The 21437-nt window shown below is 43.1% G+C and overlaps 1 protein-coding gene across 5 annotated transcripts in view; it reads right to left on the bottom strand.

The window, feature by feature from the left end:
* Positions 1–13574: 13574 nt before the first annotated feature.
* The window catches only part of LOC137601365 (zinc finger protein 516-like), a 47136-nt gene continuing 39273 nt past the window's right edge, over positions 13575–21437 (bottom strand). For 4 of the 5 annotated variants that reach the window (XM_068323520.1, XM_068323523.1, XM_068323521.1 and 1 more), the window contains 2 exons: positions 21158–21262; positions 13575–17074 (listed from right to left, as the gene is read on the bottom strand). In XM_068323520.1, the coding sequence (XP_068179621.1) occupies positions 16902–17074; positions 21158–21262 (278 nt within the window). In that variant the 3' untranslated portion in view covers positions 13575–16901. Of the gene's footprint in view, positions 17075–19016; positions 19088–21157; positions 21263–21437 lie in introns of all 5 variants that reach the window. The other variant, XM_068323524.1, reaches the window with a different exon arrangement.

Raw genomic sequence — 21437 nt, 5'->3', positions numbered from 1 at the left:
GGAAGGAAATTCCCCCACATGAATGGAGCTAAAAGGTTAAGAATCCCGAAGCTCTAACAGGTCCCTGATAATGAAAGGGAAAGCGCCGGCTTCAAGTGACGTCTGAGTGAAGGAGGTGGGTGGAGGGGCTCGTTCAGTTTAAAGAATCTAGTGAAGTCAAAGACGTGTTAATAAACACTTATGTAGAGCCACAGGGGTGGGGGGTGTGTGTGGGGGGGGCTCGAGAGCCGTGACGCTAGAAGGAAACAAGAAGGGTGAAGTGGTTGGGGAGGGCACGACGGCGGGGGTACGCTGGATGGGTTGGGGGGTGGGGGGGTCAGGATCATGGTAGTCAAACTGCTATTTCCTCCTGGTGAGAAGAAAGGAGTTAATGACACCCTAGAGCTTCCCACCCCCACCCGCTGCTCCTCCCTCTCCTTTATGGAGGGTGAGCGACACACACAGCCCTCTTGGAGGTGAGGAGGCCAAGGGAGACAGCCATGCCGTCCCACCGCCCCGCTAACGGGAGGCTCTAACAAAAAGAAAGGAGGAGGAAGAGGAGGTGCGATAACTGTGATTATTATTACTAAATATAATATAAAACAGTCGGTGCGGGGGCACGGAGAAAGGGATCCACCCATCCGCCCACATGCTCACTATTGAAAACTCTGTTGAAGATGCGAGGACAGGTTTAAAGACAGCGCCTTTTCAATGCCAGTGGAAAAGGGAGGGGTTAATGAGGGGCTTGGTGAGGGAGCTTATGGCAGGATGAGGGAGTGGGGAGAGGAGCGAGGGGGTAGCGGGAAGGGGATGCCTGGCTGCCATGGTGTCAGCGGAGGAGACGGCAGAAGCAGACCTGGAGACAGAGCTGAGGCGAGGCGACAGTGAGCATGTCTTCTCCCCCACAAATGAGGGACAATCAGGAACAAACATGTCACTGTTTTTGAGCTGTAATCGCAGCTTCCTTTTTGGCCAGGAAGAGTAATTTGTTTTGAAAAGGTGAGATGCATCATTTCCCCAGGTTTTGTCAAAAAATGGGACGCAGGGGGTGTCTGAGGTATCACACGTGATGGAGGGAGTAGCAGAGTATCTTTGCCTCGCTGTGCCATTTTGAAAATACACCCAAATGCAAGCCTGCATGGGTGTCTGTTTTTACCGCCTCTCTTCTGTGTGATTTATCATTTCCCTGAAGTTTTATGGAAGGTGGATCAGTGGTGACAAAGCAGCAAATAAATGACGCAAAGTTCTGCCCTGATATGAGCATAAAAATGAGTTAAACTGATTTCTCAGCCTCCCTGTGATGAACTGACAGCAGCATCCTGTCAGACATACGGAGATGTGTTGACCGGTGGAAAGTCAAGTCGCCACAACAACAGTGTGAGTCAAGGTCACAAGAAATCAGGGGAAAGACAGCAGTTAAATGCTGATGTGCTGTGGCAGCATCCCTTAGGGGCACTAAGTACGGGACGGCCCAGGCTGGAGTCCCAGGACTATAAATCCCTCCTCTTCCTGTCCAAAATTCATTAATGGCAACACAAAGTGGCCAGTGAAACCAGATGGAGGGAGAAATGAGAGTGGAATAGTGTGGTATTAGGTGGGTGGGGGGACTCACTGGGTCCTGGGATAGGGGATAGCTGGTTCCACTCCAGTGTAGTGTGAAATTATAAAGCGTTACCTGCTTTAATTTTCCAAATACAAATTAAATCCTCAGTAAGCTGACTTTAAATCGATAGTTTCATTTAACAGGCCGCGTGATTTAACAAAAATGAAAACTAGCTGGTCTGGTCAATGGAGCCGGGTCATAAATCACAGGGCTTTGGGAGGCAAAAAGCCGATTTGACTTGTATATGGAGCGATCTGTGGCCAGGGGGGAGTGCAGCAGGGAAATGAACTCACGCTTTATTAGGACTCATATTGACCTGCCTCTGCTCCACCAGCACCACCTTGGCCCTCCCACAGCCACTCTGTATACACCCCTATTAGAAACCAACTGGAGAACATTTATTCCTAAAGTCATATGAGTGAATTTCCTGCTTTTGCTCCTCAATTCAGGCAACTTTTCGGCACCGGAGAGTTGGAAAAAAAAAAAAAAAAAGATAAAATAATCCAAACTTTTAAAGAGGGGGAAAAGGTAAACTTGAATCAAACCTGGAAACAACAACAAAACAAAAAAAAACAACAAAATGTATCGTCAAAATGCAAGAAGAAGAAGAAGAAGAAGAAAAAAAAAAGCATGTCTCACTGGTGAGGTTTTTATTTGTACATCAGTTGTGCATGCCAACATCAAACATTTAATGTCAGCATTCTTCAGAGACACACGAAAGGAAGAGAGATGCAAGGCTCACATTGTCATCACACAATCAAACAGTCATCCCGCTTCTCCAAACAGCTTGCAGCTCAGCTCAGCTGGCACCAGACACTCACATTACAATAAACATTCCCTGCTAATGTTGTGCTTACGCCGCGCCATGCTTACACAGACACAATGCACACAGACATAAAAAAAATAATACTCTTGCTTAATAGGTCGGCCCGACAGCTGGAAAATGAAAGTGAGAACAAGCCACACGTGAAACAACACGCAGAGATCGATTGATCCCACCATCAATACTTTGTCAGAGGAATACGGTGGAATAAGGCCGGGGAATATTATGCTTGATTATGAATGAATAGTTCAGAGCACCACAATAAATCCATTATCAAGTTGTTATGTCATACTTAAACTGTCCCCCAAAGTGTTCCCATATATCTTGTCAGCGGTTCATTAGCCATTTGGACAGGTAAAGCTTTCTGAGTTCGGCCTACAGCTGACCCCACATTCTGCCTCTGTGTTCCACTTAAAAGTAATGGACATCCCCTGTCCCACATCCATCCATCACACGGCGAGAATCCCTGGCAAAATAGTTCCGAGGGGTTAGGAATTACAGTTACAGCAGCTTTCTGACTGTGGATAGATTAGCCCGGCATTAGCAGTGTTTCATTAACCTTGTGTTAAGTGACATCCTCCCATGATTAATGGACATTATTAACAAAAGGGAGATTGTGTTTCTGAAAATGAACCTTTTGTGAAATGTCTGCTGCGCTGGTAATAGGTTTGTTTATTAATCATTCATAGGAGAAGGCTTTCATTTCTGAGCTAGTGATACGTAGAACGGCAATGAAGGAGACTGACAGGCGCGCTGAGCGAGCGTCTGGCACGCCGTTCGCATCCGAAGTGTCTCATCTGAAGCAAAAAAAAGCAGCCCTGTGAAGTAACTAAGTACCTTCACGTAAAAAAAAAGTGTATTCGACACAGTTTCATAGCATTAAAAAGAATTTATGTTTAGAAAGATTTGTTGTGATTACCTCATTTGTTCTTAGATTTGGTGAGATAATTGGAATAGTTCAATTAATAGTAGCTGCATTTCATTTGCAGCATATATATAATACAGTTCCACCAGGAGATAAATAACATGGAACACTGTGTAATGTTACTGATGGACACGTTGGTCTCGTTATGTGATGCAAGGCCATAAGATATAAATATGTATCACACATTTATTCAGTGTTGAGTCAAACATGGACAGCTAAGTATTAAATTTAATGCTGTATTTCCACTTAATGCTACTTTATACTTCACTGAGTACGGAACACCGTGTTTAATATTTTACAGAGAAAAAAAAATCCCATAAAAAACCATAGAAGCCAAAAAACACAATACATTTTTGCTATTTGTTTCCAACACCTTTTTTTATTCTTCACGAAAACGGGGTGCAGTTTGGATTACTTGTACCCCCAGAGAACTCAAGGTGACACCAGTGTAAAATGCACATTGAATGTTCCTGTTCTATGTGGTCCACTTGGTCTGTGTCATAACCCACATAATTATCCTTTTAGGACAAATGGGTATGGGCTCTTAAGGGTTAACTTTGAGGGCCTAAATGCAAAAAAAAAAAAGGGGAAAAAAAAGCATTGAATGTGTTTAGACACAAAATAGTCCAAACACTGATAACCAGAGGACTTAAACATATCACACAAACAATTTAGAAAATACATATGCATGTTCCTGACACATGCAAATAGGCTGGGTTTGAAATTAAATGAATAAAAATCCTTCTTTTCATTCATTTACTTTCTGTATCAGTTTATATCCTGAAACGGTCTGTAGTTTTGACATGGGAAACACCATCAACTTTACACCTATGGGGCGTTTTAGATTGACCAGTATGAAGGCCCCAGAATCATCAGGCATTTATTTGCAAAAATAAACTAAGCTGTTGTGGTAAAACATTGTATTTTATATCTGCATTAAATAAATATTTGTCAATGGATTATTTATTAAAAATGATCAGCAAGTAATTCCTTTGAATTACTTATTACAGAGCGTTTTTTGAAGCAAGTAATGCAGATTATACTTTAATAATTTGCTGCATTGATACCTGAAAGTGACTTCTTTGTCCACTATTGAACGCATATCCATTAAATAGCTGTCAATCAATTATACATGACAGAAGTGGATCAAGCATAAGCTTTTCTGACATCTGTGACATTTGCTGTTTGAAAAACCAAACATGACGGACACGTGAGGTGATCCGTTTGACATTTGCATCAAATAAAGGAGAGAAGACCTCCACCTATAGAAACGTAAAAGGTGTCAATAAGGGGGGAAAAAAGGGTCCTCGATGATCGACTATTTAAACCACAAAGCAGAGACATCACAGAAATGTGCGGGAGCTAAACAACACAGACACGCAGGCGTCTGAGGATTACTCTTTTAAAGCTCCTTTCCTGCTACTTTATGTCACAGCGAGTTGTCCGTCCGTGACGTCAGTCGGAGACGGCGAGGGTTCACACCAGAGACGGCCCCGTCCATCACCTGTCATCCCGCCGGGTTCTTCTGAGGGTTGCTGTCCTGGTCTAGAGGTGAGGCCAGGGAGAGGGGGGGGAGGTGGTAGGATGAGTGAGATGCAGTGAGGGCCTCCTGTCCTGCTGTCTGGAAACTCTCCAGGCCGCGTGGGAGCTCACGGCGCCGTCTGCGCCGTCAGATGACCTGACAAACCGGGCTGCCGTCACATCCTCCGTGCGTACACGGGAAGTCTAAAGTGTGGCTTTGTGTTTTCACCTGTGTTTGTGTGTCCTCCGCTGTGATGAGTGCTTGTCGTGGGCTGTTATCTGCCTTCCTTCTGGGTTGGCATATTGCACCTTCCTGCAGCTTAGCCTAAAAAAAAAATATATATATATATATATATGTATATATATAAAGCAGCATAAAATGAAATAAAGAAATGCAAGTGTAGCCGTCAGGTCTGACAGGATAAGCAGCTCACTCACCAACTTGCCAGCTGTCAAATCCCCCAGCCAGACAAACACACACACACACACACACACACACACACACACACACACACACACACACACCCTCATACGCAGAACGCAAAAGGGGTTAGAGAGCTGCTATAGGGCCTTTGGACAAGTTGATAAAATAGGTATCACTCCTCCTCTCCCCTTCCTCACCACCTCCTAGTCAATGTGGAGGTTTTGCTCCCCCCTCGTCTTCTTCCTCCTCCTCCTGTTCTCCGTCCCACAGCCTGCTGCTGGGCTAGAGGATGACTGACGCTGTCACAACGTCTGGCAGTCAAACAGACCCCGTTCTGACGGGTGGCGGTAAACGCAATGTGACACAGCCAGCAGTATCTGGTTTCTCCTGCACCGAATACATTTCATATGGCTCAGAGGGGCTTAGAGCGGCCACAGGCAGGGCAGGGCCCTCTTTCTCCATGTGTGTGAGTGTGTGTGTGTGTGTGTGTGTGTGTGTGTGTGTGTGTGTGTGTGTGTGTGTGTGTGTGTGTGTGTGTGTGTGTGTGTGTGTGTGTGTGTGTGTGTGTGTGGGAGGTAATCGAGCAGATGTCAGGAGAGACTCTGAGAGGTGATGTGTACACTAAGGGACGACTGAAACCTGTCACATTGATTTTCAGCGGTCTCCCGGTACGGCCCGTGTGTTTGTGCTTGTGTGTAGCGTGTGTCTATGTCCATGTGATGCTGTGTGTGTTGGCGTGGCAACAGATGTAATCACGCTCTAGGAGCACGTGGTTAATAATAACCACGTGCTGAATAAATGCATCGGACTGTTTTTTTTAATCCACATCATCTTCTGTAGGAAGTCAATCACGATCCAGTTGGAGAGAGGAAATTCCATGCTTTAGCATGTCCTCTTTTTGTGACAATAATAATGTGATGATTCCGTTTGACCCACCAAAGAAAGGACATTCCAATTTGTCATGTCTGCCAAAAACATAAATAGTTGAACACAGATTTAAAACTTGTGTCTGCAAACACCTGTGTGAGCAGAGAATGATTAAAAGAAATCAGCAACACCCATAAAAAAAAACAAAAAAACGACCATTTTGGCGGTATTAATGAGCACGCTTCATGAGAAATGTGTTGTTTTTTTTTAAAAATGATGCATGAGCCAATATTTTTCATCTTCCTTTCATTTGTTTTTGGGAACCAAAAAATATGAAGCTGCACGATATGTCCTACCTGTTTAGTCAGTGCATTTATTTTCTCGGTGAGACGTTTAAAAGACAAATCATCAGAATAAACGTTTTTAGCTGTGATCTTGGATTTAATGCAACTTTGCTCGACAGACAAAACGAACCGAGGGGCTCTCAGATGACAAGTCAACAAGTTGATAAACCTCAGGCTGATTTTATGTTAAAAGCAGCCACAGTAGGGCTTGTTGAGCAACATGAGAAAAGCATGATATCCATTCTCCTACCTACCTCCTCCCTCCTCCTTCTCCTGTATGAATCCTAGAAGCAGAAGATTCCCAACAGAGGAAACACAGACACTCTCCAGGTTCTAGGTTAAACACAGACTCCACAGTCACCACAACTCTCATCTCCACCTACCTCCAGCCATACATAGTGTGCCATCTTTTGGCCGCTTGTAGAATTGCCTAATCTTGACTTTTCCCCCTCTTTTTTTTCTATGCAGGAAGAAAGATCATAAAATCAGTGAAATAAAGTGAAATGGTTGTCTGGGGATGGATATGTCCCTTGCAACGTGAAGTGGAACTTGAGGAAATCGACGGATCTCCTGCAGCTTTTGCGAAGGACTACTGCTGCAGGGCTCTTTTTTTTTTTTTTTTCAAACCCTTACAATTTATGCAGGCTCTCCAGCCGTAAAAAAAAAAAAAAAAAAAACCACACACACATTTCTGCCTTCTGATGTCTCACATGCTCTCTCCTGATGAGAGGATTGGGTGAATGAAAGAAGCCGGGTGCTGAAAGTAATTATGGCGCTTAAAAACAATTAGACATAAACATTACAACTTTGTATAAAATCAGGGAGAACTTGCATCAGCACATATCTGTATGTGTGTGTGGCTGTGCATGCACGCACGCTCGTGTGTGCGTGTGTGTGTGTGTGTGTGTGTGTGTGTGTGTGTGTGTGTGTGTGTGTGTGTGAGTGGCATGCAAGCATACACACAGCAAAATACAGAGAGAGATAGAGATATTCACCTTCGAAGGGTCACTCTCCTCTTCCTGGCTCATTAAAAACAGCCCCATTAGCAGTGTTCCTTCAGAGCCTGACTGCCGACAGATATCTGTGTGCGTGTGTGTGCGTGTGTGTGTGTGTGTGTGTGTGTGTGTGTGTGTGTTTGTGTGTGTGTGTGTATGAGTGTGTGCAGTTGATGGTAAAGACATGCAGCGTTTTGGAGGCCTCCGGGCTGCTGAAGAATACATTAAACAGCAAAGAGCCCCTCTCGTCTTCCTGACTGACTCCTGCTGGGACTACTTAGCATTTCTGGGGTGAAAACTTCTGCAGCAAGGTTGTCAAACACTATATACAAATTACAGCGGAGCTAAATTGCTCCAGTATATAGTTATTTAACTTTTGTGGTGGCTCTTGTGTATTTTTTGAGCGTATGTTTGTCTTGGCCTGATGAAGGCTGTATTCCCCCGGTACACCACGGGCAATGTCGCTGGAAGGGAGTGAGCAGATTTGCAAAATTGCAAAAGAGACATTCAAAGATGCAAATCCCACTAGAGTTCCCAACAACTTCACAATCATTTGCTCATAAAAATTCTGGTAAGTTTTAATGTGTTTTTGGGTCACAGATGGTAAGAGACAGTAAAAATATCTTATTTTTTCTGCACTCATTGTTTCATGAACATGTTAGAATTAAGATGAAAACCCCAAAAATGTAATGCTATGCTAATCAGAGTCAGTCCGCATGTAAGTTTGTCCTTGTTGATACATAAAGTTAATCTGCAAGTTTTGAATGGCAATCTCCTGATCTCAGACAAGCAATGGAGGTCAGAGCGTGTGTGTGTGTGTGTGTGTGTGTGTGTGTGTGTGTGTGTGTGTGTGTGTGTGTGTGTGTGTGTGTGTGTGTGTGTGTGTGTGGGTGTGTGTGTGTGTGTATGTGTGAGAGAACATGTCTTGTAAGAGTGATAACAAATCGCCCCACCACTCCTGCCCCATCATCCATTAGAGCTGAACCAGGATTCACACACTCGCCCCATCAGAGGTGCCAATATAGAGGAGCCCCCTAGAAAATTACAGGGGGAGTTTAAGCATGCTGCCTAATGGCATTGGCACCGACACTTTGCCAATACACATTTAGCAGCGTGGTGCTGCTGCTGGCCCGGGGTGCCTGTGGAGACTGACACATCTCTCTTGAGTCTGTCCGGGCGGGAGATTGGCCTGTCTGTCAGCGGACAGGTCGCTGCCATTACCCATGATCACCCCCAGCTCTTCTCACCCTTTTAACCCCCCAAACGCTAAAATACCCCGCATTTTCTTCATTTATCCTCAGCAGTCTTCCAGTTTTCCTTCTTTTCCTGCCTCCTCTGTATCATAACAACGCTGTAGTACCAAAATAGGAAGGAGGTGTTTAAACTGCAGTCGATGCTCTTAATGAGAGAAACAACCAACCTAATCAAAATCAGATAAACCTGCAGAGAAGCATTAATGAATGTCCTTTAGGCTGTTTAAAGATAACTATTTATAAAAGTGAAATTGCCCTAACACCATATTTAACTGTTTCTTTACAGTAACATTTAAATTACTCTGAAGAATTAAAAGACTGTTAGCAATATTAAGAACCTGGTGATATAAAAAAAGAATTGCCTATTACAACTAATTACTAATTTGATTAAATTTATTGGTGTTATTTCTTCCACTTGAAGATTTTTTTCTGTATTGGTTGAAAAAAATAGTTTTTGTTCTTGTTTAAAAAAATAAATATTATTTATATATATATATATATATATATATATATATATATATATATATATATATATATACACACATACATATATATATATATACACGTATATATAATGCTCTCTTAACTCCTAAAAAAGCCTATTAAAAATGATTATTTAGCTTTATAAATTTATATCAAGACATCAATTTCTGCAGCAAATTTATATAATGGTGATCTTATAAGGCTGTGGTGATTTCCTCTCAATTTCATTTATACTATCTGGTGGTGTTTACCATTAAAGCACCATCGGATTCTATGCATTGTGAGCTGCAGAGGCTGACTTTACACCACTTTCGTCACACGTTCACTCTAGGACCTGACCTCTCTGTAGAAGCACGTTGGAGAAGCTCACCACCCTTGAAGGAGGATGGAAACCGTCACTAATTACCAAGGAGTAGAGCGGAGGACGTGAGACTGATAGAAACACAATGTGATAATCTCCTCTATGTACAGATCTGAGCAAAGCGATGATAATAAAGTGCCAGAATTTCATGAGGCCTGTTATCCTCTGTGATTTGGCTTTGCTGGGGGAAAAACTATAGTGGACTGATACCCGAGCCGCTGAAGGAGAAGAGTAGATGAAGGGTATCGGGCAGCGTTTGTTTCAACAAGAAGGGCTGCGGGGGTGATAGAGCAGGCGCTGAGCCAAAGAAGAGATGACCCCCCCCCCCCACACACACACACACACACACACACCCTCACCCCGCCTTTTTTCTTAATCTGCTGAGATGCTCATATCAATGGGTAAAGAGGGTGTGACCAATAGAATAGATTCCCAACTTAAAGGCTTTATACCACCCACCCCTCCCCTTTTTTTAATTCTCCTTCCTTGTTGTCTTCTTGCAAAAGAACTCAAAAGAGCAAAGCGTTAAAAAAAAAAAGAAAAAAAAAAAAAGGACAATTTCTGCCAAAAGTGTAACGTGAAATTTAAGCTGCGAGAAGCAGCCACCAGTATTAGCTGGTTAAGCATCAGCGGCAGAGAAGAGGTAATGAATGTGGAAGGGGAGACATATGAAATGTCATTAATGTTAATTCTAATCACTTTTTGGCTATTAAGCACAAATTAGTGAAGGAGATGTTAAATGTCATGGTCTGTCCTGGGATTCGTATAAGAGAGGTTGGAGGCCACAGAATAGGTTCTCATTTACATACTTAAGATCCAACTTAATTCTCATGGAAAATGAAGCCGAGCCGTGAACCAATGATGATGACACACACAGGCTCAGGAAAAAAAAAACACAAACGTTTTCTGGCGGCTGATTCTTCATTGTTCGTGCTCAAGGTTATTTTCTTGAGCTTGTCGTCGAACGTCATTCCCTTGAATAATTCTGCTCAGGCTTTTTCCTCCCTCTGGCTTTTTAAGGTTTGTGCTATTTAAGACCAATCATGTCAATGTGGAAAAGAATTAATCCTGCTTAAAAAATATATTACATGACTGGAATGTGAGTTAACATCCTCCTGATTCTGTCTCTGGATATAGACTTTAGTTTGGCGAAGCAGGAGATAGTTGAAGTAAATAATCATGCGGGCTAGATATCAAGAGGGGTTCATTGTCAGGTTCACTTCTATGCTAACTGGGGCTTGTTTTCATGTAGGTGCTCTGTATCTGTCAAATGCTCCAAATCCCGGAAAAAAATCAAGACAGTGAACAATGCAGCAATTTAACAGCAAGAAGAGCTAAAGCCCCCACAAAAAAACCATGTCATGTAATTCATTGCGATAGATAGATTAACCTCAGTGCACCGCAGAGGCCTCTGCCTTCTTGTCCACATTGTTCTAATGGCAGCCCACGGTCTTTTGGAACATCCTGTTTTTATTTTGTATTTTTTTTTTGCCTCTCTTTCTCTCTTTCTTTCTTTCCTTTGTGGCTTCAGTAGACTGTGAGAGAGTAAATAACATTTGATATGCATAAACAGCCCCTTCCTATTCATTACTGTCAGAGCGTTGGAGTGCAGGAGGCGGAGGTCAGCATGTGAAGGTCCTCCTCAGGCAGGAGAAACGCCTGTGGTAGCTGTCACTCCTCCACCCCCCACCTCACCAACACCACCACCACAACTCAACCCTCAGCCCTCCCTCCATCACCTCCTCTTCCGCACACCCACCCTCACTCCCCTATTAGCACAGGCTCCAGGTCATAACCTTTCCGTGGCATTTTGCAATCCCACAATCCTTTGATTAGTGCAATATTTACATATTTCACAGTGGAGAGGGCGTTCTGGTGTCGCAGACACTTGAAGTGTTGTAAATGTGTTTGGCCTTTTGCCTGAGAAATGCGGAGGAGTCGGACTCTGTTGGTGAGTGTAGTCAAGGCTGAAGCGCTGATATACGCCGTAGAGTGTTTTAAGTATATTTACACCCTCCACCTCCCAAACCACCCCAGCCATTGCACACGTACATGTGCCACTTGGTCTGTGATGTGGCCCTCGTCCTCCTGACGGAGGCTGTTCAGCAGCCATTAGAGGGGGATAGTGCTCCCTGGTGGCAGATACAGATCACGCCCTCTGACTCGGACAGTCAGGCAGCAGGGCTACAGAAGACTACATCCACAGGGGGGGGTGGGGGCGTCTTTAGGGAATGACTGCAGTTCATTGTTACTTGCAACAGTGGTTAGCATTCATGAATGAAAGAAGGGATGAGACGCAGAATATACAATAGTATTGTATATAGGTGAGTACCATTCTTGATCCACGCCACATGATGGCACCAGAGTGAGAATTTATCAAGTCAAGCTGGGAGAGGCTGATCTTTATTCTAACGGTGATGAGAGTTTTAGCAGGTCTGCTTTATGACAAAATACATGCAAAACTAATGAAGCTCCCATGTTTAGTGTTAAATTCAAGTATTACCGTAACATGCTAACAGGCTAAACCCAAATGGTGAACTTATACAGTCGCAAAGCTGCATATAAAGGCAAGGTGAGGCATGTTGGATGAGACTCAATAAATGTAGATGGTGGCGCACACTTTGGAAGACGTTATTCTAAGGGGTTGCACTAATTTTAGAAAGGTGAAAATTTTGAGATGTACTTGTGCAAGTATGAAAGGAAAGAAGTTTGGTGCTGAATTACTGTCACTGATATTACCTCAGTGCTGCATGGACCAGGCTTCATTTGGTGAAAGAAGATCCTTGTTTCATGAAAACCTCAGATGCACCTCTGCTATTTGTGTAAACTTTGAAAACTATATTTTAAAGCCAGGATTGTTATATTGAGGTCTAAATTTTGATTGGGGTTATCTGACATTTGGAGAATTTGATTGAAGCATCTTACCTGAATGACTGAAATGATCAGAAAATATGCTTCACAACGAGAGAAGTATTGTGTAGACACGATGCCCCTGTGGTTACACCTCTGTCAAAAGCAAAGACTTCCAAGGAGAACAACAGTGTCTTCCTTCAGCGACATAAAGATGTTAAATAAGAAAGCATATTATGCTGTGTTCTCCGCCACACCTATCCATCAAACCTGAGTCGGCCTGACATTTGGCGTATTTTCCACCTCAGTCAGTCATTCAGTCAGTCACTCAGCTTCTCGCCGCCGTGTGACAGAAAGAGGAGATGTCAGCGAACAGGTTTTTCCAGGGAGCTCAGGGCCGTCACGTCTGCCTTCACAGTGACTGATGAGATTGGGAAGAGTGACGGGCAGCTGCAGTCTTTCCTGAGCCTGCGGGGCCTGCCTGGCATTAACGTTACGTGCCATGTTCTCCAAGGGAACCTGTCATTCAGCCGTCTCTCAAACCGACAGACAGATGGTGCAAAATAGACGCTCAAACATGAAAGAGAATGGCAGAATAGCAGCCGATCCCCAGGTGGTCGCGCGTAGTTGAAGGGTGAGGGGTTTTTCTCGTCACCGTTGCTTGGCAGCTCGGCTTCAACTGTACGGCCACACGTAGACATCAAGGTGTCGACAGGCCCGGATGGCTATCAAAGTCCATACAAATCAAAACGTGTCACATGTCGTGAAAGAGAACAGCCTGGTGGACGGCTGAGGTCTGATCAGTTCTCACCCTGGATTCATTAATGATGACCGCTTTCACTTTCTTCTCAAAGGAAGAAAGCGTGGGCGAAACGAAACAAAGACCACTGGAACCACAAGACTGTATGTTCATATATACGTTGAGTTTTTAATATGTTGAGTTTTTAATCCTGTCAATATTCAGAGGCAATAGACTCCACACTTCTTTCTGAATTTCACACTGACAGAGTGAGTTCAATGTTCAAAAGAACATTTTCGAACTGTAACTTTGTGATGTTTTTTTTCTCATCTAAACTTGGACGCGATCAGTCGCCGAGTTAAATTTAAAAACAAAATACGCAAAAAAAACCCAGACAACACGACAACAACAGGTGCCATTTTGTGTGTCTTTATTGTGGACATGACATTACATCTTTTTGAAATGATGTACAAAAGTTGTAACAGAACTGAGAATGGCTCAGACGAGGTAGAGCTTTCACATCGGCTTGCTGGCATGAAAACTACAGTATAAAAACAAAAACAGCCCAGACAAATCAAATTAAACAAACGCTCCTGTCTGCCTCTGTCCTCTTATCTTTTTTTGAAGTGATAATAAATACAGATATCAACCAAATACATTTGGAATAATAATGTTTTCTAAGGTAAATTAATCACGAAGTTTGTAACAAAAAAAACAAAAAAAAAGCAATACGGACACAAATAATAGAACTTAAGAGGCTCGATAAAAACCCAGACCAAAGAGAAAAGAAACAACACCTGCCAGCCCCTCGGGGAGGTCAGCCATGACTAGCTACTGAACAAATCCTACAGTTTAGCAAAGAGAAAGAATAAAAACACACTCTTACATCTTCATGAAGAAAAGAAGCACTGCTGCACCTAGTATTATCTGATTTTTTCCCCATGAAGATAACATAGCTAAAAAAGATGTGGCACACAGCCATCACAGAACAAATCATTTGTCATTAAAATCAGTGGAATCATCTGAACATAAAAGCCTCTAAAGCAGAGATGACATTGAGGCGTGTTAGCGGCACCGTTAAGGAGACATTCTCAAAGAAACCTTCAGCTAGATTGGACAACATGAGAACGGTTAAAGCAGTGACCTAGTCTAAGTGCACTAGTAATGCCATTTGGTTTCTACTGCTGTATATAAGGGTTTGGTAAGAGTGGATTACAGATATACACTTTATATTACATACACTCCTGCTTCATAGTTCTTCTAAGTCACACTTTGGAGTACAAATTCATAACTGAGGAGTTAATCTTAAAGGGAATTCTGTACAACATTGGTATTAGTACTACACTACCTCAAAGGCTAGAGTATCTTTTTTCAAGTATTTTCACTAACCACACCTTTTAATACACATGTCTGTGTATTTATAGGCATATTCAAGCACATCATATCGTATGCATAACTTAACCCACTGGTAAAGCAATTTCATCATCATCATGTAAAAACAACTAAGGTCTCAAAATAAGATGGAGGGTACAGCATTCTGCACTTCCCACCATATTTAACTGGTTTGAAGGTTGATGTCACGGGTACAAAAAGCTCCTTCGCAAATCCACGGGTTTACTCTTCCTCTGCTCCGAACTGCATTCCCTCTCATTTTGTGTGGCTTTTTTTCAGTCAGAGGAGAAGAACCAATACCAGGAAATAAAGAACACTCCGCTCTGAGCTGAGAACGATGTACGCCTCATACCAGCCGATAAACCTCAAACAGGCTTTCATTGCCGAGGAGGTAGACAAGTACACAAAGCATCTAAAGAGAGGCTGCAGTACACACAAGTTAGCCCAACGCTCCTACGGTATGATGGCTGAATGCACACACACACATCTGTGTTAAGGCTGTGAGGGCTCTACAATTCAATAGACTTCAACGTGGTTCTATCTCCTGGTCGGACCTGAACTCACCGGCCCGGTCCCTCTGATTCGCTCACTCACCTCCTCCTTCTTTCCTCTCAGAATGCTAATCTTCATATTCAAGAAGTCAAACTGACAGCATGGGGGTTTGGCTCACTGGTGTGCATTTTGTCACAAAATCAGATGCTTTTCTGGTAGTTTATAGTTTGCCAGATGAGCGTGTGAATATATAGAGGACTGGTAGTTATCTGCTTAGCAATTCTGCCAGTTTTTTCCACTTTTTGACAAAACTGGCAGCCAAGAACTAGCAGGCCAACCAGCAGACAGTCTCTGAACTTCCCCTCTAGAATAGATTGATTTGAGCAATTTTTAGAAACCCACATAGGTAAAAGTCTTAACTATTACGCAAAAAGGGAACAACTACATCCCAGATGCTGTAGCATCTGCGTTTCCCTCAGTTGTGGAGTCATTATGCAAATTAGTTCTACCAGAGACACTGGATCGGTTTTCGTTTCATTCACAAACTGAATTGACACGATAAGACAAAATCTGCATTACCTTTTAGAAATCTTGAGCTAAGCAGCAGCTTCACTGGCTAACACACACAAAAAAATACTACATGCTTTTTTTTTTCTTTTTTTTTGCAGGTACATGATTCCAACTGATGTGGAGTCTAATTCAAAGTCAGAGGAGTCAGAAACAGTCCCCTGTATGAAGGAGTTATTGAAGAAAACTGTCTCCACTCAGTCCTTTCCTCTTAAATGGACAATAATTGAATGGCCATAAAAATGGTACGCTCATTTATATTGGCTATTAAAAACGTGCACTCTTTTTAATGAGCACTGGAGCTGACACCCCCATTAGCTCTGGCTCTCTCTCTCTCACTCTCTTTAATCCTAAATCTCTCTTTCTCTGTCTCGCTCTCCTTTTAATCATCTGCTACACAGCCTCAGAGTGGACACTGCACTAAAATAAAAGTACACTCTGGAGTGGAGGGAAGTGAGTTTTAACATACTTGTGCATGTAGACACACACACACACACATACACACACACAAACACATACACCCAAGCACACACACAACTAACCAGAGGAAACAAACGTGCAACGTGTCAGTTGACTGGTGATGAATTGCAGACTATCTCCTCTATCATCTCATCTCTGATTGGTGTCCTGAGGAATGCACAAACTGTTATATAATAAAGCTAAACAGAAAACGAAAAATAAAAAGGGGGGGGGGCGCGGTTGTGGGGGGCAACTACAGCAACCATGCAAAGCCACAGTCTTTGATTTAAATGCGAGCAGGTGCATTCAGTTTCGGTGCATCCACTTCTTCTCTGCCTTCCGTGTAAATCCACACGAGACAGACTCACTGGTTGGTACCTCCAAAGTGGCAGCAAGAGGTAAGTCTTAAAAATTTCGAGGGCGTCCATATTCAGAAAATCTTTTAATGGGATGTAAACTGCACACAATCTGCTCATTTTCTTGCAAAAACTCTCCGGCTGAAGATGAGCTAGAGAATCAAAAATCACTCAATGTTGAGTCCGGCTGTCCTGATTTACAACTCGCTCCTCATTTCTGGCCGTGTCTGGTGTGCTCACCTAAGATGCAGATGAATATCTAACAGCAGAGTTTCAGCACAGCCTCTCTTCTCTTCTGTGAACCCATGTTTCAAATAGTCCAGCACAGCTTCAGAAAAAAACTATAAGAACTTCTGTCAAAAAAAAAAAAATCTTCCAAGGGTAGTAAAGTAGAGGAGTTGTGGCATTTCTTTGCGGGGTGTGATTCCCTGACTATTCTGGTCTCCAGTTCCAGGTCCATCAGTCTGTCTACTGTTGTGGCGTCTGCGCTCCTCGCTCCTCGTGGCTCTGGAACAAGCTCCTTGTGTCTGGGTACTGTTTGTTGTCAAAAGGCATATTGTGGACGCTCTGGACGTGTGTCTTTAGGTTCCCTTTCTGAGAGGCTCGGTATGGGCAGAGCTGGCAGCAGAATGGCCTCTCCCCTAGGAAAGACACACACAATACAAAAAGATTATGTTGAGAGGTCACACAGAGGCCACAGAGGGCATCGGGCATGAGGTTTGGAGGGGAGAAGGCGTTGAAGAGAATTCTGATACCACAGAATTTGACAAGACAACACTGATGAAAACCATAGAGGAGAGTCGCCGCAGAGGAAGCGAAGAAAGGGAAAGAACGGACAAAAGTAAACCCAGATACATGATGGCATTCAACTACAAATACAGCGTTATTATACAGGTCAAAGGAAGCATTCACGTTTATTTTATACATCTATTTCCACTTATAAAGTTAACTTTGCTTCCTCATCCTGACCCAGATGTACAAATTCTTTCTTTTTGTTCCCTGCCATCTGAAGAGGAGCATCACACATCCACTGTCTGAACAGTCCTACTTTTCTCTCCATGTATTTCTCTCAATCACACACACACATATACACGCACGTACCCTATACTCTCTTTTCTAATTAGACTGACCTACAATGGCACAGACACCTTGGCGTAATATGAAAAAATAATAAAAGAATAAGCAACACACACCTGAACAAAACAAATGAGATTGCCATTTAATTGCACCTAATTATCATTTTGATAAATGGAAGAGTATCAAAGCAGGAAAACAAATGACTCCCCGTGCCCCCCTCCCGCACCCTTCTCCCTAAAGAAGAAACAAGGAAATATAGCTGTTATCATACATCATCAGAAACACAACGGAGAGAGGCGAGGGGGGGGGAAGGGGTGAGGAAGAGAAAGACAGAGATAAAAACAAGAAAAGGTATAATTAATCACACACAAAACAAAACACACACACACACACAAAAAAAAAAAAACCAAACAGCTGGAGATGGCGAGGGGTGAGACGTGAGAGGAAAGCGAGAAACCTCCACGACATCGTCCTGCAGGGAAACATCTCTGATGGAACCGGTGCACTACATTATACTAAAGGTTATCGTCACCGTAAAGCAGCGTCAACACTACATCTAATTGGACCCCTCCGCCGCGCCTGCTCCCATCATTCATCGTGTGTGCGGTAAGTCTGAGTCCATGTGGGTGTGTGTGAGTGTGTGATTAATGATGGAGGTGCAGCGTACAGATCCCACCTTCTCCGAATGTCAAAGCAAAAAGGATTTGCTCCTCCGCTCCCTCCCGACTCGACGCTCGTCTCCATGACTAACTTTAAAAACTTTAAACAAACTGTGGGTGAACATATTTGTGATGCCTTCACTTTAATTTTTGTATTTTTTTGCGTGAAAAACCTACGCTCGCCGCCATCTGTCATTTATCGGCCTGGTAATTGGATCAAACAATTGGTGAAAATATCAAAATTGTTTTGATGATGTCATCAAACTAACAAGACTTCACAGGTATAAGAAGCTGGATTTAATGAATAAGAAAATTACAAATACTTTTCTTGCTCTCGTCTTTGTTAGTATTTTGTCATTTTCTTCGGTTACGAACTATCACATGAATAACATTTATTTGATGATCAACTATATTTAAATGGCAGTAGTTCATGTATATTAAAAGCATTTTTTTTTTTTTACTTTTTCAGTCCCCGTAAATCAATCAGAAGCTGTAAAGGAGAATAACATTTTTACCTACTGAGGTACAGAGGGAACTTTACATGCACTAATTTACTTTTTCTTAATAAATGACCCTAACTACAGTTAATAAATGACTTTTGTCGACATGTAAGTTTGTAAAAGCAGAGACACTGAGTCGACACATGAGTGTGTGAATACCAAGGGTTAATACCAGGTGCAGATTGTGCCACATGTGACTGTTAACACACAAAAATACCACTCACAAAGGGATGGAGCCATGGCGTTGACACAAACACACATACATGCTGAGGTGACACAAAAATAATAATAAGAAACATGCAGAAGTGATGAGGGGGGGCCCAGCGGTTAGCCATCGTGACACATACTTGTTTGGGAGCTTCAGAAGCGGTGGGGTGAGCGTCAGTACCTCTGTGGAGTCCGTTAAAATCAAACCCAACTGTGGGGGGAGAAGGAGGATTGAGGGGGGGGGGGAGGAGGGGGGAGGAAGAGGAAGGGGTGGGAGGCCATTCGGTTAAAAGCTCTACCAGATCCACACAAGCATCCCCCCCACCCCCACCCGAAAAAAAAGTAGCTGCCACCAGCACCCCTGCTAGAAGAGGCAAGCCAGCGCTGAGGATGGAGGTGGTGATGATGGTGGTGATGGGACCTGGTGGAGGACAGTCAGTGATTTAATGTGACGCATGTTAATAGAGGCCTTGGGGGGGGGGGGCTTCTCTGCTCGTACCCGTCCACGCTGACGACAACTGTCGGGGACAACATTAATTACAACCTTAGCGAGTGTTTACAGACCTCTGTGTGTGTGTGTGTGTGTGTGTGTGTGTGTGTGTGTGTGTGTGTGTGTGTGTGTGTGTGTGTGTGTGTGTGTGTGTGTGTGTGTGTGTGTGTGTGTGTGTGTGTGTTTACAATATGGCTTTGAGGGAAGCTGAGCACTGAATCACTTGCCATTTGGCCTCTGTCACTTGGAATCACTGGCTGTGCCACATATCATTCACACTCTCTATAAAGAAGCTACTTATCTGACTGTCGACTGTGATCACTGATCACACAGCTGATGGACAGGAGGGGAGAGGAGAAGAGAGGAAAGGAAAGATAAGAAAGGAAAGGAGAGGAGAGGAGAGGAGAGGAGAGGAGAGGAGAGGAGAGGAGAGGAGAGGAGAGGAGAGGAGAGGAGAGGAGAGGAGAGGAGAGGAGAGGAGAGGAGAGGAGAGGAGAGGAGAGGAGAGGAGAGGAGAGGAAAGGAAAGGAAAGGAAAGGAAAGGAGATGAGAGGAAAGGAAAGGAAAGGAAAGGAAAGGAAAGGAAAGGAAAGGAAAGGAAAGGAAAGGAAAGGAAAGGAAAGGAAAGGAAAGGAAAGGAAAGGAAAGGAAAGGAAAGGAAAGGAAGAATGGAGAAAGCAAAAGGAAAGTAGTATGTCTGAAGGTGTCCATTGAATGTCACCGGATGCATGCAAATGGATTCATGATGTTGCCGTGGATAAATGCTGATCTGCCTCATTAGAATGCACGATTCCATCTCTCTAATTGACATGTGATTAATAATGTATACAATTTGTCACAGGTCAGTATCCAGAGCAAATCATGTATCAGTTTAAAAAATAGAGACAGCTGCCCAGCCCAGGGCGGGGAAGGACTCATATACCGGTTGTCAAGTCAGCTGAACAAAAAGATGTGTTCTGATTTATTTTCTACAATGCTGGGATGTCGTGGAAGTAAAGACAGTCTGTCGATGAAATATCGCCCAGGCGGATGTCCCCTGCATATTTCCTCTATATGTCATGTCGGTGTTTCTGGGTGAATAAATAGCTGTGAGGGCAGGGATATATACGCACAGGTGGTGTTGGAATGAGTGACGGCTGAAGGAGTGGCCAGAACACCGGGGACATCTCATAATGCATGAATAACAAGCAGCTAACAGTAAGGCGGTGGTGTGAGACGAAGCAGGATGCAGCGACTATCAGAGCTGTTTCTGCAGAGCTGAGCTGAGCTACTCAGTTTTCGTGCTGCACTTATCAAACCTATTTTAATGACTCTGCCTAAAGGATTTTATTGTTGCACCTGTTTAATGTAACTTTTCTGACGCCAAAATTTATCTCCTTTATATGTCATGGTTTCTTTTAATTAAAAAAAAATGCTTGTAAACGCAACTTTTTAAAGTTTACTACACAGAAAACAACAATTTAGAGTTACACAAAAGTGAAAGACATCAAATCTACTAATGAAATATATGTCATATGTCAGACATGTTCCCTATTTCCCTGTCTGGTCAACCACGGCATGATATTTTTGTTATTTTCGCACTTATTCTTCTCTTTTTTCTATGAGGAAACAATAATAAAAGCCAACAAACAGATACTATTCATTTACATACTGTATATCCTGTTCAGTTTATTTTAAAAATTGAAATAAGGTGTTTCCATGATTGCAAAAAGTGTATGAGACTTCCTGTATAACGTGATGTGTGCTGTGTGCGTCTGGGGAGTGTGTTGGTGTGTGACTGAGTCTATTTACCTGTGTGGGACCTCATGTGAGTGCGCAGGTGGCTGGGTTGACTGAAACTCTTCCCACACTCGTGGCAGAAATACTGTCCCTGCCGCATGAGAGACCTCAGCATTCCTGATCACATATGGAGGATAAAAGACATGATTAAAACAGAGCAGCGCTGGACACGTCTAGAACACATCACAGGCTCAGCTGAGGTCATCCATTACACTGAGGCAATATCAAACTTGAGACATATAACTGTGTTTAAACAGAAACACAACTTGTTCACTCCTGTTGCTGGTTCCAC

Source organism: Antennarius striatus, chromosome 9 (genome assembly GCF_040054535.1).
Source record: "Antennarius striatus isolate MH-2024 chromosome 9, ASM4005453v1, whole genome shotgun sequence".
Lineage (NCBI taxonomy): Eukaryota > Metazoa > Chordata > Actinopteri > Lophiiformes > Antennariidae > Antennarius > Antennarius striatus.
Note: the sequence above shows the minus strand (reverse complement) of the source record. Positions and strands in the feature narration are given on the sequence as shown.